The 14,187-nt window shown below is 41.2% G+C and overlaps 1 protein-coding gene across 1 annotated transcript; it reads right to left on the bottom strand.

The window, feature by feature from the left end:
* Positions 1-475: 475 nt before the first annotated feature.
* SRD5A1 (steroid 5 alpha-reductase 1) lies at positions 476-13,957 on the bottom strand. The gene is made up of 5 exons (XM_082326479.1): positions 13,627-13,957; positions 11,295-11,461; positions 9,304-9,405; positions 6,989-7,139; positions 476-4,059 (listed from the first exon to the last, which is right to left on the bottom strand). The coding sequence occupies exons 1-5, from the start codon at positions 13,944-13,946 to the stop codon at positions 3,993-3,995; spliced, it is 807 nt and encodes a 268-aa protein (XP_082182605.1). The 5' UTR covers positions 13,947-13,957; the 3' UTR covers positions 476-3,992.
* Between the last annotated feature and the right edge of the window lie 230 nt (positions 13,958-14,187).

The raw sequence follows: 14,187 nt of genomic DNA, 5'->3' as shown, positions 1-14,187 counted from the left end.
CTGTTTTCCTCACAGAACTGACTGATATATGTGTGAAAGGCTGCCCAAACAAGTGCAACTGTTATTGGTAAAACTTAGTAGCACAGAACAGACTGGGACATTCTCATACTAAAATTATTTATTTAAATTAGCAAACAGGTGTTTGTTAGAGGTGTTTTTCCTAAACAAGCTGTAAAAACTCTGTGGTAGGCACTCAGGATTTTTTGCCCACTGAAAGATTACAAGTTTATATGACATGTCATTTGTACACTATCTTCATTCCTCAAAAAGAAAATATGCTGCTGAACCATGATCAAAATAGTTGAAATGGCAGGTGCTACAGTTGTTCCAAATGAAAAGTTCACCATGACTAGCAGGAGAAGAGGAACCTAAACAAGTAGCCTCTGCTTCTGTTAATCTTAGCTGAGATATTCTATGCTTGCTGTTAGAGCAATGTACTTTGTTTTACATAATTAAGAATGTATCACTAGACAAGTTTATCTTGTGACTTTTAATAATTTCTTTATTGAGTGCACCTGGTCAAGTTCACATATGCATCTAGGTTATTCTAATACAACCTTACTACTACAGTCCTCAAGACCTCATTTGGGATAATGAAATCACTAGTACAAAAGCCTTGGTCAACCTCCACAAGTTATAGCAAGGATTACTAACAGGGAAAAAAAAAGTACTCAAGCAAGACACTGCAAACCATATTTTATTAGTAGGGGATTTCTGGCAAAGATGTAGGCAGTCTCAATAGAAGTGTCTCTGTTAAAAATTGCTACATATATTATACCCAACAGCAAGCACACATGTTTTCTCCTCCTAGAATGGGCAGAAAAGAGTTCATTTTCACACTACATATTTTTGAGAAAAAATTTTCAGTACCAGATATTTTCTAATAGAAAAATTCTGTCAAAGCTGCTGAAAGGGGAAGGGAGAACAAGTGAAGTGTGACAAATAAATGCGGTATTGTTTAAACAAAAGGCAGTTCTGTCATTTGACCAAGTTGATAGTATGCTTTTCACCAATGTACCTTGGTCTTGATATGCAAGAATCCTAGATTATTTAGGTTGGAAAAGACCTTTAAGATCATCAAGTCCAACCATTAACCTAGCACTGCCCAGTCCACCACTAAACCATGTCCCTAAGCACGACATCTACCCGTCTTTTAAATACCTCCAGGGATGGGGACTCAACCACTTCCCTGGGCAGCCTGTTCCAGTGCCTGACTACCCTTTCAGTGAAGAAGTTTTTCCTAATATCCAATTTTTTTTTTTTTTATGTATAATCCAATTAACTAGAATTTCTAAATGCACTGACATTCACGTCCCATAGACCATCTCTTGTCCCATAGACAAGAGAAAGAACATGGATAAGCTGTCAGAGCATCATGTTTCAGATCCCCATCCTGCTATAGGTAAACCATAAATTAACATTATGTGAGCAAACCAGCTGAACTTTCAGTCAAGCTAAAAATTTAGCAGCATAGCACTAGAGCAAAACTGAGGCATCAGTACAAATTTTCTGTAAACTATGATAAAGACTACTGACTACAGAGAGCTACAGCTCTTGAATATAAGGAGACATACTGAACACTAAACTGTTTCTCTCACTGTTTACTATTAAAAGAATCTTTGCCTTTTCATAAAAGGCAGAAAAAAAAAAGATGTGGTAGATTAGAGACTAAATGCTGCAGCCAGATCTTTTTTACTGGTTGGTTGTCCCATTAGTGATTTTTTAAAAAATATCACTAAAAAGATATTAATTCACCATAAACTACACAAGTATTTAAACACCTAGATAGTGCTCTTTTAATCCTGTATTTTTTCTCCTAAAACAGATTTTGATAGCTGGATGATTTAGATACCAAGATTTAAAAAAACACCACAGGGATGTGACAGGGTTCAGAAATATCTCGATATATAAGACTAGGTTTCTAAAATTCTCTTCAGAATACACTTTAAGTGATCCTACTGAACTTTTATTGTCCACTAACTCCACTTGCATTGATGAGTAAATCATCCTCCCTAACACCCTCTCCCCAGGGAACTTCATGACTGAGTGTTCATCAAAACAGCTAGGATCAAATGTCAAGTTATAGTGTAATAATGAAAACAACAGGAGAAGCCTCAAACTTCCTGTAAAACACTAAGGAAAGATGTAAACACTAAAGAAATGATTAAACAACTTGAGAATCAAGTAATGACATTGGCCTCAAAGGAACGGGTATTCTTATGTTCTCCCAAAGCTGGACTTTTTGGATATTGGCTGAGAGCAGGATCAGTCATCCCAGTCAACATTATGAGGAGCAACTGATAGTCCAAGGGCTTAGCTGTAGGTAAGTTATCATCACTGCAGGACTGCCAGTTTCTCTCCCCTCTTTCCTTTGACTATTTCAGTCAATAACAATAGAATTTGTTACACTTATTTACACCACTGAATAAATCCTTAATGATAGCCAAGACTTCAGTGCAGTATAAACACAGCAGGAAGGAGAGGAGGAAGAAGCAACTGTTAAGCAGAAGCTTGGGTCAAAGTCCTTTTTCACTGAATGTACTTTTTTTAAACTAATATCTAAACTTTTAAAGGTGATGTTCATCAGATACATTACTTTGATTACTACAGCAATGTAACTCAACAGCAAAGACAGAATTTTGAGCTTCAGACAAAGCTTACTGCAATACCATATCGGAAAACTCAGCATCTGGCAGAATTATATGACCAATTTGTTTTGAAGAACATAAGCCAACATAGAGTGTAAACAGATCAGAAGACACTTGACAAGAGTTTGATTTCCATTGATTTCCAAAGTATATTAGCAGCAGAGCTTTTGGGGTTTGTGGGAAGGTTTGTTTGGGTTTTTTTAATTATTGTTTGGGGTTGGTTTTTTTTTTTTAAAGTTTTCACTAGCATTTTAGATTTTTTTAAATTCTTTAATATCGCAAGCATGCAAAGGACACAGATGTGTCTGAAACTTCAAAGTCAGTATGCTTGAGATCCCATCATGTTTATAACACACTTCTGGAGTCCTTCAGGATAAAAATGTAGGTGTATGAGAACTGACATTAATAAAACAAGCAGCACTGAAAGATTAGATGATTTTATATTCAAAAAATCTGGAGACTTATCAACAGAAGGAAGACACTTGATTTTTTTTTTAAACAGCATAGTAAGAGAATTTTGTAAAAATCTTGATTTTTTTTACAAAATAAGTTAGAAAACATTACACAATTGTTAACAGTGCTAGACAGGCCTAAGTATGCCAAATAAAGAATGCCTTCCAAAAATAGTGCTGAGTGAGAAAACACATATCAAATATTGAGATAGTTATCAAATTTGAGAGGTAGATGACAATCTATTATTTGGGAAAGGCAGCACTGCAACTGTTTATGTAAATGGCATTAAGTATTATCTATACAGTGTCCATACCTGTGTAAGAGTGCAAAGACGAGGAAGAACACTGTCTCTCACCTAATGGCAACTATAGTCATCTAATGTCCTTGGTCTGCATCGTCAGTTCTCCTGGAAATGCAGGTGGGGGGAAGAAAGGATTAGGAAGGCAAGGAAAAGAAAAAAAATCAACCCCATTTGTGTATGCAGGCAAATAACAGGCAGAACACACCATCCAGATTGCAGTGAGGGTAGCTGGGCTCACAGCACAATCCTCAGGACAGTGTGGCTAGATCAAGTGGAAACAGCAGGAACCTGCATAGGCAGAAAAGGAAGCACCAGAAGTCCTGGACAGTGCTTTTCACGATGTGAATTCAGACACTTTGCCTAACGGATTTATGACAGTGCTCCACTGTTGGAAAACCATTTCTATTCCTATTCACCATGTCCGTCAGATTCTGGATTTTCATTAAGAGGGAAACCAGTAACTAATAGCAGCATTGATGCAAAGGCTTTGTCACAGCGATGATCAGAGTATGCTGTTAACCTGCCAACACCTGTAAAGCATTAGCTGTTGCAAAAAGCATCCATTTCAAGAACAGTGTTAAAAGCACAGCTCAGTACACAAATGGGATCACAATTTTTCTGCATTTTGGGTAGTCTTCAAATTTCTCAAGGTACCATCTGAAAAACAAAGACAGAAATCTGGTGAGTATTGAGTCTTCAAAATGGTGTCAAGGAAATTAAGTAATTGTACAATGCGTTCAATTTAATACATATATTTTCTGCCTACAAATAAAAAAATGCCATTAAAACCTACTCTGGATAGAAAACTGCCATTTACCACACCCATCCTAATGACATCTAATCACTAACTACAACAAAATAAAGTTACTGTTGCCAGCAATGGGAAATCAAACCAAAAGATGTGGTGAGAGCAGCCACAGGGAAGGAATAGCCTGTTGTTGGTAAGTGTATGTTGTTATGCATCCTGAGCATTTGCATTTTAGAAGTAGAGTGGGGAAAAAAAAACCCAAAACATTCAAGGGAATGACATGTCATATTGTATAATGACTTCACATGGAAGCAAGGGATACTTCACCTACTGGAATGACAGTCCTGTTCTGGATACAAATGTCTTCAGCTCCAGTCAGGATTTGGGTAATCAAAATGAATGTGACAAACATTACACTAGCCTTATTGCTAACCCCCCTCAAAGATCATCACTATTTTCAAATCCAGACAATTTTAAAAGAATAAACTCATAGTGCCACCAAATGTTATTATTTGTCTGGTCACCTTATATAACAAACATTTATTCCCATTTTCAAATATTTATTCTTCTGCTTCTCTAAAATAAAACCCAAAAAAGAATAACTTCATCTGGGCTCCTCAAAGGTGCAGGTATTCATATTATCAATAGTTATCTGCAGGATCAAAGCTGGAATAAGCAGAGAACAAAACATGCAATCCATAACATGCAGCTGTAGAACACCAGCATTACACTATTTATCCTTTTCAGTCATTTATTCTAAGTTTTTCAAACTAAACAGACTGCACCAAAATATTTCTTCACTTACATGGATTTGCTATTTTTAGGTGCTTTTTTTCCTGTACCCCTCTTCCATTTTTATGGATTTTTCCTTTAGTGCAAATTACTTCCTTTAACAATGTTTAGCTTTTCATAATGGTCTGTAAGTCAAGAGCTCCAAAAGAGTGCTGTCAAAGCTTAAGATAAATGGAAATCAACCATGGAATTTGGGCCTGAAGAACATAATATACAAGGAGAGGCTGAGGAAACCTGGCATTGCTTAGTCTGGCGAGGAAGAGACTAAGGGCGCTGTTATTGCTGCCTACAGGTACTGGAAGGGGAGTTATTTAAGACAGTGGAGCAAAACTATGAATGAAATGCAAACTCTTGCAGCTGGAATCCAATGGCCCCATGCAAAAGTGCAAGCCAGAGACTAATGGCTAGATAGGAGCTCTGCCCAAAAGGACATGGACATCCTGGTGGATAAGTTGAAACTGAGTCAGTAATGGATCCATGCAATGGTGGAGGCTAACTGCATACTGGCCTGCTTTAACAAGTATAGAGCCACCAAGCCAAGGGAAGTGCTTGTTCTCCACTATTCAGCAGTTGAGAGCTTGCATCTGCATTACTGCCTCCAGTTTGTGTCTTCCTGTGAAATAGCGATGTCCACAAACTGGAGAAGAATCCAGCAGATGGTCATTAAGACGACTACATAGCTGGAACATGTAAGAGCAGAGGTTGAGGGAACTAGGCTTGTTCAGCCTGGAAAAGAAGTTAAGAAGCAGATCTAACTGCAGTCTTCCACTACCTACAGTGATATTAGAGAGAAGGCAGAGCCATACCCTTCCTGAAGGCGCAGAGCAAGTGGACGAGTGGCAGGTAATAAAAGCTGCAACATGGAAAATTCCAACTGGACATAAGGAAAAAAACCCTCTTCCCCATAAGAATGAGAAAAATCCTGTTCCAGTGCTTAGCCAGAGATGTGCTGAAGCCTCCACCCTTGAAGACACTCAGAACTCAACTGGATGAGGACCCAGGCAACCAGGGTATAGCCTTGCATTTAGCCCTGGCTGGAGCAGGTCACACCAGATGACTGAACTGGACAATCTTCAGATGCTTCTCCCAACATAAGATATTCTGCAACTCTGCCCAGTAATAGCAGGTGGTAAAACAAGGAGAGATGGTCAGGGGTGACAGGCTTGGAAGGTTCAGGTTGGACAGCAGGAAAAAATTGTTCACTGGGAGGGTAACACAGACCTGGAACACCCTACAAACAAGGTGCAGGACAACCTCCGCTTCTGGAGGTTTTCAAGACTCCATTAGACATAGCCATGGCTGCCCTGACAGACTGTTAGCAATGGCATTTTTTTCAACCTATTTCCTCCATAAATTCATGTTTATTTCCTCTTATGCCATTAAGTTTCAGCATGAGAACCAAAGCAGAAAGCTGAAAATAACCAAAATAAGATTAAGGTGTTCAAATTCTTTTAAACATGCTGTTCCTTAAAGAGAACCCTTTCAAGAAACAAGTCTTCTCAAACTATGATCCTTCTGTTAGCAGGAAAGCCACAGTACATTAGCAGTCAGACTGTTTAATTACAGAGCAGAGACTTTATTAAATATCATCTACCAGAACTGTTTTCATATTGTCTGTACACTTGATTATAGACAATACGATATAAACTTGACTATAAAATGTGCCTGTTACAGAAGACTTCAGAGTGATTTTCAAAATTTTAATATAGAAACAAGTTTGAGCCACAAGGGAAAGTATAGTATATGATCAATTAAGACAATTTTCTCATCTACAATCTTTTCACATCCAGGATGAACTGTGTTCATTTAAACATTATTTTGACCACCTCTTTATACACTGTGTATTGTTTATGCTCAGTACTATCCTGTTGAAATTCTGCAGTGCTTAATACAACTCAGAATATTCTCTATCACATTCTCCACTGCAGTAGCAGAGTCTTCCACAAGACCTGCTCTGCAACATCCCTATGGGATGAGGCAGAATTTGTGAAATGGAAATGAGTTGTGGCATAGAGACAACAGAAATTATAAGACACAAACACTTACTGGTGGTGTTGTTTTGCCCTCGAACCCAAGATGAAAAGCGTACACAATGCAAATGCAAGGCTTTCAATGGTGCAGCAGGCAAGAGCAAACCCAAACCATTCCAGAATCTCTCCAAAAAAGTTGGCTCCACTGACATACTCAAACATTCCTCCTGAAAGCAGGACAGAGTTATTTTAAAAGCACCTTAATGAAGGAGATCTCCGATGCTATCTTTTACTGTAAGTCAAATAAAAGCTATATCACCAATGTCTCTACATAATTTTTAAAGGCAGTGGAGGCAGCATTTTTCAGTTCAAGCTGTACTATGAAGGATCACTTCAGACCTCATTCTAAAGACAGACCTTCTCCAGCTCCATTTTTCCTCTTTAAATCATGAAAGAAAAGCAGATTTACCAGTATAAGAAGCAAGTTCATGCCTCTGTAAATAATTACTTAACAATGATATCAAACTGGCTCCTTAACCATAAACTAGAGCTTTTTTAAAATACGTAAAAATAGAATATGCTCCACTTTAAGAATTCCAGAAAATACTAGGGTTAGTTAGCATACAATGTTTAATTTCATTAAGTACCTCAGAAATAAAGTTAATTATGAACAATATTATTATGAATTAAATTCCAAATTTATCCTCTAGCTTAAAATGTGTTGCCCTTTTTTTCCCATTCCCCATCAGGTCTACTGCTTCAGTCCTGACACTCAGTGAAAGAAGAAATTGGCAGTCTGTATTAAATGTGTTTTACAGCCAATTATGCATAAACAATCAGTACTTACCTGCTGGGAATTTTATAAAATAAGAACTTTCACCCTAATTCCAAAGTTAGCATACAAATTGATAACATCTCAGTATGTGCTTTACCAGTGGGACTAAACAAGTAAGTATTTGCCAAGTGTAATAAAGGACATGTTTTGACCTTGCTTTAATTACTCCGCTTTTGTGACAAGAGAAGCAGAATTCTGGCACTTAAACTGGATAAGCAATATCAAAAAGACCAGCTCCTCCTGATTGTGCAGCAAATAATATCTTGCTTCCTCCAGAACTCTTTTTGTACACTGAAAATGGTACAGTATGTTCATATTCATTTTTCACACGGGCACTTGGATTTACATCTGTTAAAATTAGAAAGTTACCTTCTTGGTGAAAAATAAGAGTTTACTGCCTTATATATCTAGTTCCTCCAGTTTTATTTAAGAAAATCTCACTAAAAACCAAGAGCGCGCAACAACTAAAGGAAAAACTTGAGAAACAGCAGAATTCAGAGGTAACTATTATTTCTGCTCTCACCGACTGTAATGTACCTGGACAAGTCTAATGTTTCCAGAAGCGTCAATAAACCTTAACACTTCAATAGGCTCCATAAGAAGTCCTTTCATATTCTCCATTTTCCCACAAAGGCCAGAATTTATAATGCCTAACTTCCTTTGGATTTCTGTCCTCTTCTCCCTGTATCTCCCTTACCACAGGTTGTTGCTCTCTGACTACTTAAGATCCCTCCTTCTTCATATGTGGGACAACGTAAGATGGGCCAGCCACACACAGTTGCTGAGCACTTTCTGCCTTTCCCTCCTGCCCCCACACTGGGGTGATAATTTAGGTCTTCCTTCTCCACCCACCTGCTGATTCTCATAAAGGTTGTGGAATGCTATATTACATTTTCACCACTTTTTAAAAATACAGCCAAAGTTGGTCAAGAAATTCAGACTCGCACAAGCCACGTGATATCATGAAACACATCCCTTAGAATACTTGGCTTAAGAGGAAAAAAAAAGTTTCCCACACTCCAAAATCACTTCTTGAAGTAGACAACAAACTATTTCCAGTTTCCTCTTATATCAAAAATTACTACCTCCCCTAAAACACACCAAGCTTTAGAAGGTCATCTTTACACAGAATCATTTTAGGTTGGAAGGGACCTCTTGAGATCATCTAGTCCAACCTGCCCTAGCTCAAGCAGGGTCAGCTACAGCAGGTTGCCCAGGACCATGTCCAGTCTGGTTTTGAGTATCTCTACAGATGGAGACTCCACAACCTCTCTGAGCAACCTGTTCCAGTGTTTCACCACCCTCACAGCAAAAAACATGTTCAGATGTAATTTCACGTTTGAATTTTGTGCCAATGCCCCTGGTCCCATCACAGGCACCACTGAAAAGAGCCTGGATCCCTCTTCTTCATTCCCTCCCATCGTGTATTTATACACATCAATAAGATCCCCCTGAGCCTTCTCTTCTCCAGGCTGAACAGTCCTAGCTTTCTCCGCCTCTCCTCATATGAGAGACGCCTCTTTTGCTATATAAATTTCTGTAACATTTTTACTTACCTCTTGGTATCTTGTAACCAGTTTCCCCTGGTTTTCTCAGATTTCTGAGAATATTATCAGAATGAATATTGATTGCCATGCCAATCAACCACCCTATAAAACCTGAAGGGAAATATTTAAAATACTATCTTTAATACGCTGAGCCAAAGTGCTTGTTCAGAAAACAAACTATGGTCATATATCACATATTAGGCATATTATCTCAAAGCAGTAGTAATGTAAGCAGTATAAGCAATTCTGGTGACATCCTGCACAATCCCAGTCCCACACTGAGCTATTCAGTCAGTAGAGCTCACAGTGATCAACAGGTCTCTAGATATGAATAATACTTTAAGTATAAAGTTTATTCTTATGTTGCTAGACTTATACAAATGTATTCATCTGCATAAATACAGATGTAATGTGTATATTACCCTAACTTCCACACAGAAAAACCAATACACTAAAATTTTAAACCTGAAAGAAACAGCCATTCTCATTCCTGCCAGATGGACACATCTTAGTCCCCCTCTTTTTTTTTCCACTGACAATATACCAGAGTTTCCACAACAGACTTCTGTGCAATAAAAGGAATAACAAAATTGCAACGGAATTCATGCACCATTTACTTGTGTCATTCAGCAAAATGGTTTAACCATTTATACCAGGCTTTCATAGAAACTGATATTACTGTCACATCCTGCATCCTTATGTCTTGTTGCCATAATTGCATGGGATAAACCAAAAGGAATTTAGGACTGAAATTCAGTATTTTCACCTTTATTTTGAGTCTTTGGCTACATGTTACCTATGTTACCTTCCTTTGAAGGCAGCATTCGTCATTACTAGGAGCAGACAAGATTCAGGTTTTGAGGGTAGATCCATTGTATTGTTTTGAATCCACCTCCAAAGTTACAGATGTTTATTTAAATTACCAAGAAAATGACAGTGATGTGCTTCTAGAACAAAGTCACTTCACACACCAGATAAAGAAAGCTTTGCCTTTTTGCACCCATAACTTGAGTCTTTCAGATGATTCTCTTTCAATACAGAGACATCCATTGGTATGGCCATCTCAAAGACACAGATGTATACAGCCTTGAGAAATCTGGGAGAAACACTAACTTGCTCTGGCACCAGAGCAACAGCAAGAGCAGTACTGGGTCAGATCAAGGATCCACACAGCCCAGTATTCTGCCTTTCACTGATAAGGCAAAATATTCTGGTTTATCTTCAGATCAATAAGATCTTTCTGTAAAGATCTCCTTGGAGAAGGACACTGGTTTTGACAGTAGGCAAAAGTAGATGCCAAGGAGATAAAAAATAGGGCAAGTAGACAATACTTAGTCGCTAAACATCTTAGCCTTTTAATCATATGCATGGCTTCAAGTAGAAATGCAACCTCCCTTCCTGATAGGAGTGAATGATCAGCAACTCCACTCCCTTCACTCTGGGCCTCCTTTGTTCTTTGACAAACCCACTCCTATTAGGAGGGTAGGTGGGCTGGTGCATGTGTGTTCTAATGCCAAGGACTTTTGGCATTAGAAACAGTATCTTGGTATTTAGCAGCTACCCTGACTGGATTTTTATTCGATGAATTTGTTCACTTCTGTTTGACCGCATACAAACCTTTAGTACCTATGACATCAAGAAACAAGGGATTTCAATTTAATCCACGTTATGTGAAAAATCTGCTTTGTTTGTTCTAAATTTGTATGCTGCTGGTTCCATTTAAGGCCTCAAGTTGCTATACTGAAAAAATGCATGGCCTGTATTTACTTCGGTGTTAAAGAATAAAGATGACAGCCTGCTCATCTCGCACTGACATTGTGAGAAATGTCAGCTCACAGTTCTAAATAAAAATGGTTAAAAGGCTTCCAGCTACAGCAAACAAGACAATTAACTATGAGAAACCTTATAAAATGGGATTGAAGATACTATGAACTTGTAATAAAAAGCTGTGAAGACAAAGGAAAACTACACCTAATTTCTCATAACATGTTTTAACTCACCTATAATGAAACGTGGATCTTTTAACCAGCCTGAAGGGTATTTTGCATAGTTGGTTAAGCTTCGGCCTTGCAAGTAGCCATTGTAAATACAGAACAGAAGCGCTAACACAAAAGTGAAAAATGGTGTTGGTTTCCCTTCCCGGATCAGAAGGGGAAATATGAGTGCCCTGTAGCAAACAAAGAAAAATTGTTCCATTAACAAACAGAAAAGATAGCTTTGATGTCCAAAACTGTAATCCATAGTCCATATTATCCTGCTTTTCAAATTCTCAGTGGAGTCTTTGAACCCAGTTCGGAAGGATAGTTACACTTGCTTTGACACATAAACATTAATTTTGTTGCCTATCAGAATTACAAGATCAGTCCTCTCTCCCCTTCTGACAGAAATTTTGAATTTTGTATCCAAGGCAATTACTTAGACCAGAGCAGTAAAGGCAACTGATGTAAAGCACAGCATATTTTTGTCCTCCTTTGCTCCTAAGTCCTCAGTGGTATCATCAAGCTTTCCAAAACAGGCCAGGTCTCACAAACCCTACACCAAATCCACCAGCACTTCCCAGGGGCGAAGTCAATCCCCTTGAAATTAACCTAATTGAACTCAGTTTCCTCCTTGCCCTAAAAGTCACTTAAAAACATTAATTGCTTTGCCTTGATGATCTTGGCCTACCCTATGACACCTGTTAAAGACAACAAATCCACAACTGCCATCTCATTTGGGAAAGGAATCTTGATTGTTTGCCAGGGGATAATGCGAGTTAACAAACAAGCTCCAGACAAGAAAAGCAGGTGAATAGTTTTGTGCTCTGCCCCACATAACTAGCCAACTCCCAATTGCCTATCAATTTAATTACAATCTGTAACAGCATAGGAGCAGGATTACTGAAGCCTGAGCATTCTTCACATGTTTTCCAGCTACACAAGGACTACTGCTTCAAAGGAGCCTTTCCAGAGGAAGCAAAACCATAACAGCTTTTAAGAAAGCATAACAAATTCATTAATATGATTATTTAAAGGCCGCTACATTACAACAAACAGAATTGGATAACGGAGGTCTCTTCCAGTCTACATTCACCTACAGAACAGTCCCTCAGTCTGGCAACAGCAATAAGCAACTGGAAAACACAAACTGCAGTACAGCTCAGCTTTCTGCATAAACCTTTGCCTTGCGTCTCTAGCTTTTCCCAGATGTGGAGAATGAGTTAAGATCCCATGCCAAAGCTAATCTCTTTACTCTTAAGAGGGGAAAAAGAGGGACTAAAGACACACTCCTGGGTTTGCAAAGCCCATCAGCCACCAGGCCAACTGCACGTTGTATCTCTCTTGATCACGAGGATGCAGAATACTTTCAGTCAAAAGCAACAGCCTCTCGCAATAAGCACTGGAAAACAACTGTATAGCAGCCACACACTGGGCTTAAAATTAGCCTGACAAATCTATCTCTGATGTATTAGTACAGTGGCAAAATTACCTGTGGAGTGTTGCCAGTAGCTATCGTCAATGACTTGAAGGGAACAGAAAAGTCTTATCTGAGCTCCAACTGAGCTGCCTGCTCCCAAATAGTTTCACAAAATACCCAAATACCACTGACCACATGGCAACATGGGGCACTCATACTCAGTTTTGCCAGTATTTTAATGAATCACTGAATATCCTGAGCTGGAAGGGACCCACAGCGATCATCGAGTCTGACCGCTGAAATAAACACTATGTTGAAAAACGCGATTGGAAAATAGCTACCGTTTCACAACATTAAAATTGCATTATACCCGCATTCGGAGCCGAACTGTCCTTGCTGGAACACTGTCCCGGAGGCGACCTGGTCAAGGCACGGCTTAAACGAGGGTCACCCCCAGCGCCGCGGCTGCCGCCGGCGCGGCACCCTGAGGCAGCACCCAGCGCTCCGGCTTTGTGCCGTTCCCGACCGGCGCCGTAGCGCCCCGCCGCGCCCCACGCGGCCGCAAGGCGAAGCGGCGGGCGCCGCACCGCCACGACTGCTTGCTCAGCTCACGCAAAAACGCGGACTATGTTAATGTAAAGAAGCAAAAGAGACTGTTATATATTAATATACAGCCATTATATTAAGTCATTAAACTTGATTAACAGCAGAATCTCAATCCCCGCAATCAGAAAACAGCAGCCAGGCGTTTCTATCAGCACTGACCCTGAACTGCTGCAGAACTGCACCTCCCCTGCCGTCAGCCACCCCCCGCCCCGCTCTTGGGGCACGCCGGAGCGGCGCCCCCGAAGGGCGGCGCCCCGCCAAGCGCCCCCGCGCCCGAGCCCCGCCGGCGCCCGCTGACAGCGCGCCCCCGCCCGGGCCCAAGGGCCGCACCTGTGCGCGTAGTGGACGACGAAGCAGCCCAGCAGCAGGCGGTTGGGCCAGGTGGCGGCGACCGCCCCGCCGCAGGCGGCGAGCCCGAGCGGGACGAGGAGGGAGGGCAGCTCCTGCAGCGCCCAGGCGGGGCGGGCGGGCAGCGGCCAGCCGAAGCGCCGGGAGGAGTACCGGCCGTAGGGCATGGGGATGAAGCGGAGCAGCAGGGCGGAGACGGCGCCCAGCGCCATCAGCCCATAGGAGAGGAGCTCCAGCAGCCGCTGCTCCTCCGGGCCCGACACCCGCCGCCAGAACCCGCACACGCCGCCGCCGGCCCCCATCCCGCGGCACGGGCACACGGGCACCCGCCCACCCGCGCCCCGGCGCCTCCATTCAACGGCCGGCCGGCGGCACGCCCACCGCCGCCGCGGGCCAATCGGCCCCGGGGACGCCACTTGCACCGCCCCCTCCGCCCGCCGGTTGGTGGGGCCGCCGCGGGTGGGTGTGGTGCTTGGGAGCGGAAGTTCCGCCGGGGCGGGGCGGGGCGGGGCGGGGCGGCGGCAGCAGCAGCGGCAGCAGCGG

This window comes from Platalea leucorodia (genome assembly GCF_965183815.1).
Source record: "Platalea leucorodia genome assembly, chromosome: 1".
NCBI lineage: Eukaryota > Metazoa > Chordata > Aves > Pelecaniformes > Threskiornithidae > Platalea > Platalea leucorodia.
The sequence above is the reverse complement of the archived record's forward strand: the minus strand, read 5'-3'. Positions and strand labels throughout refer to the sequence as shown.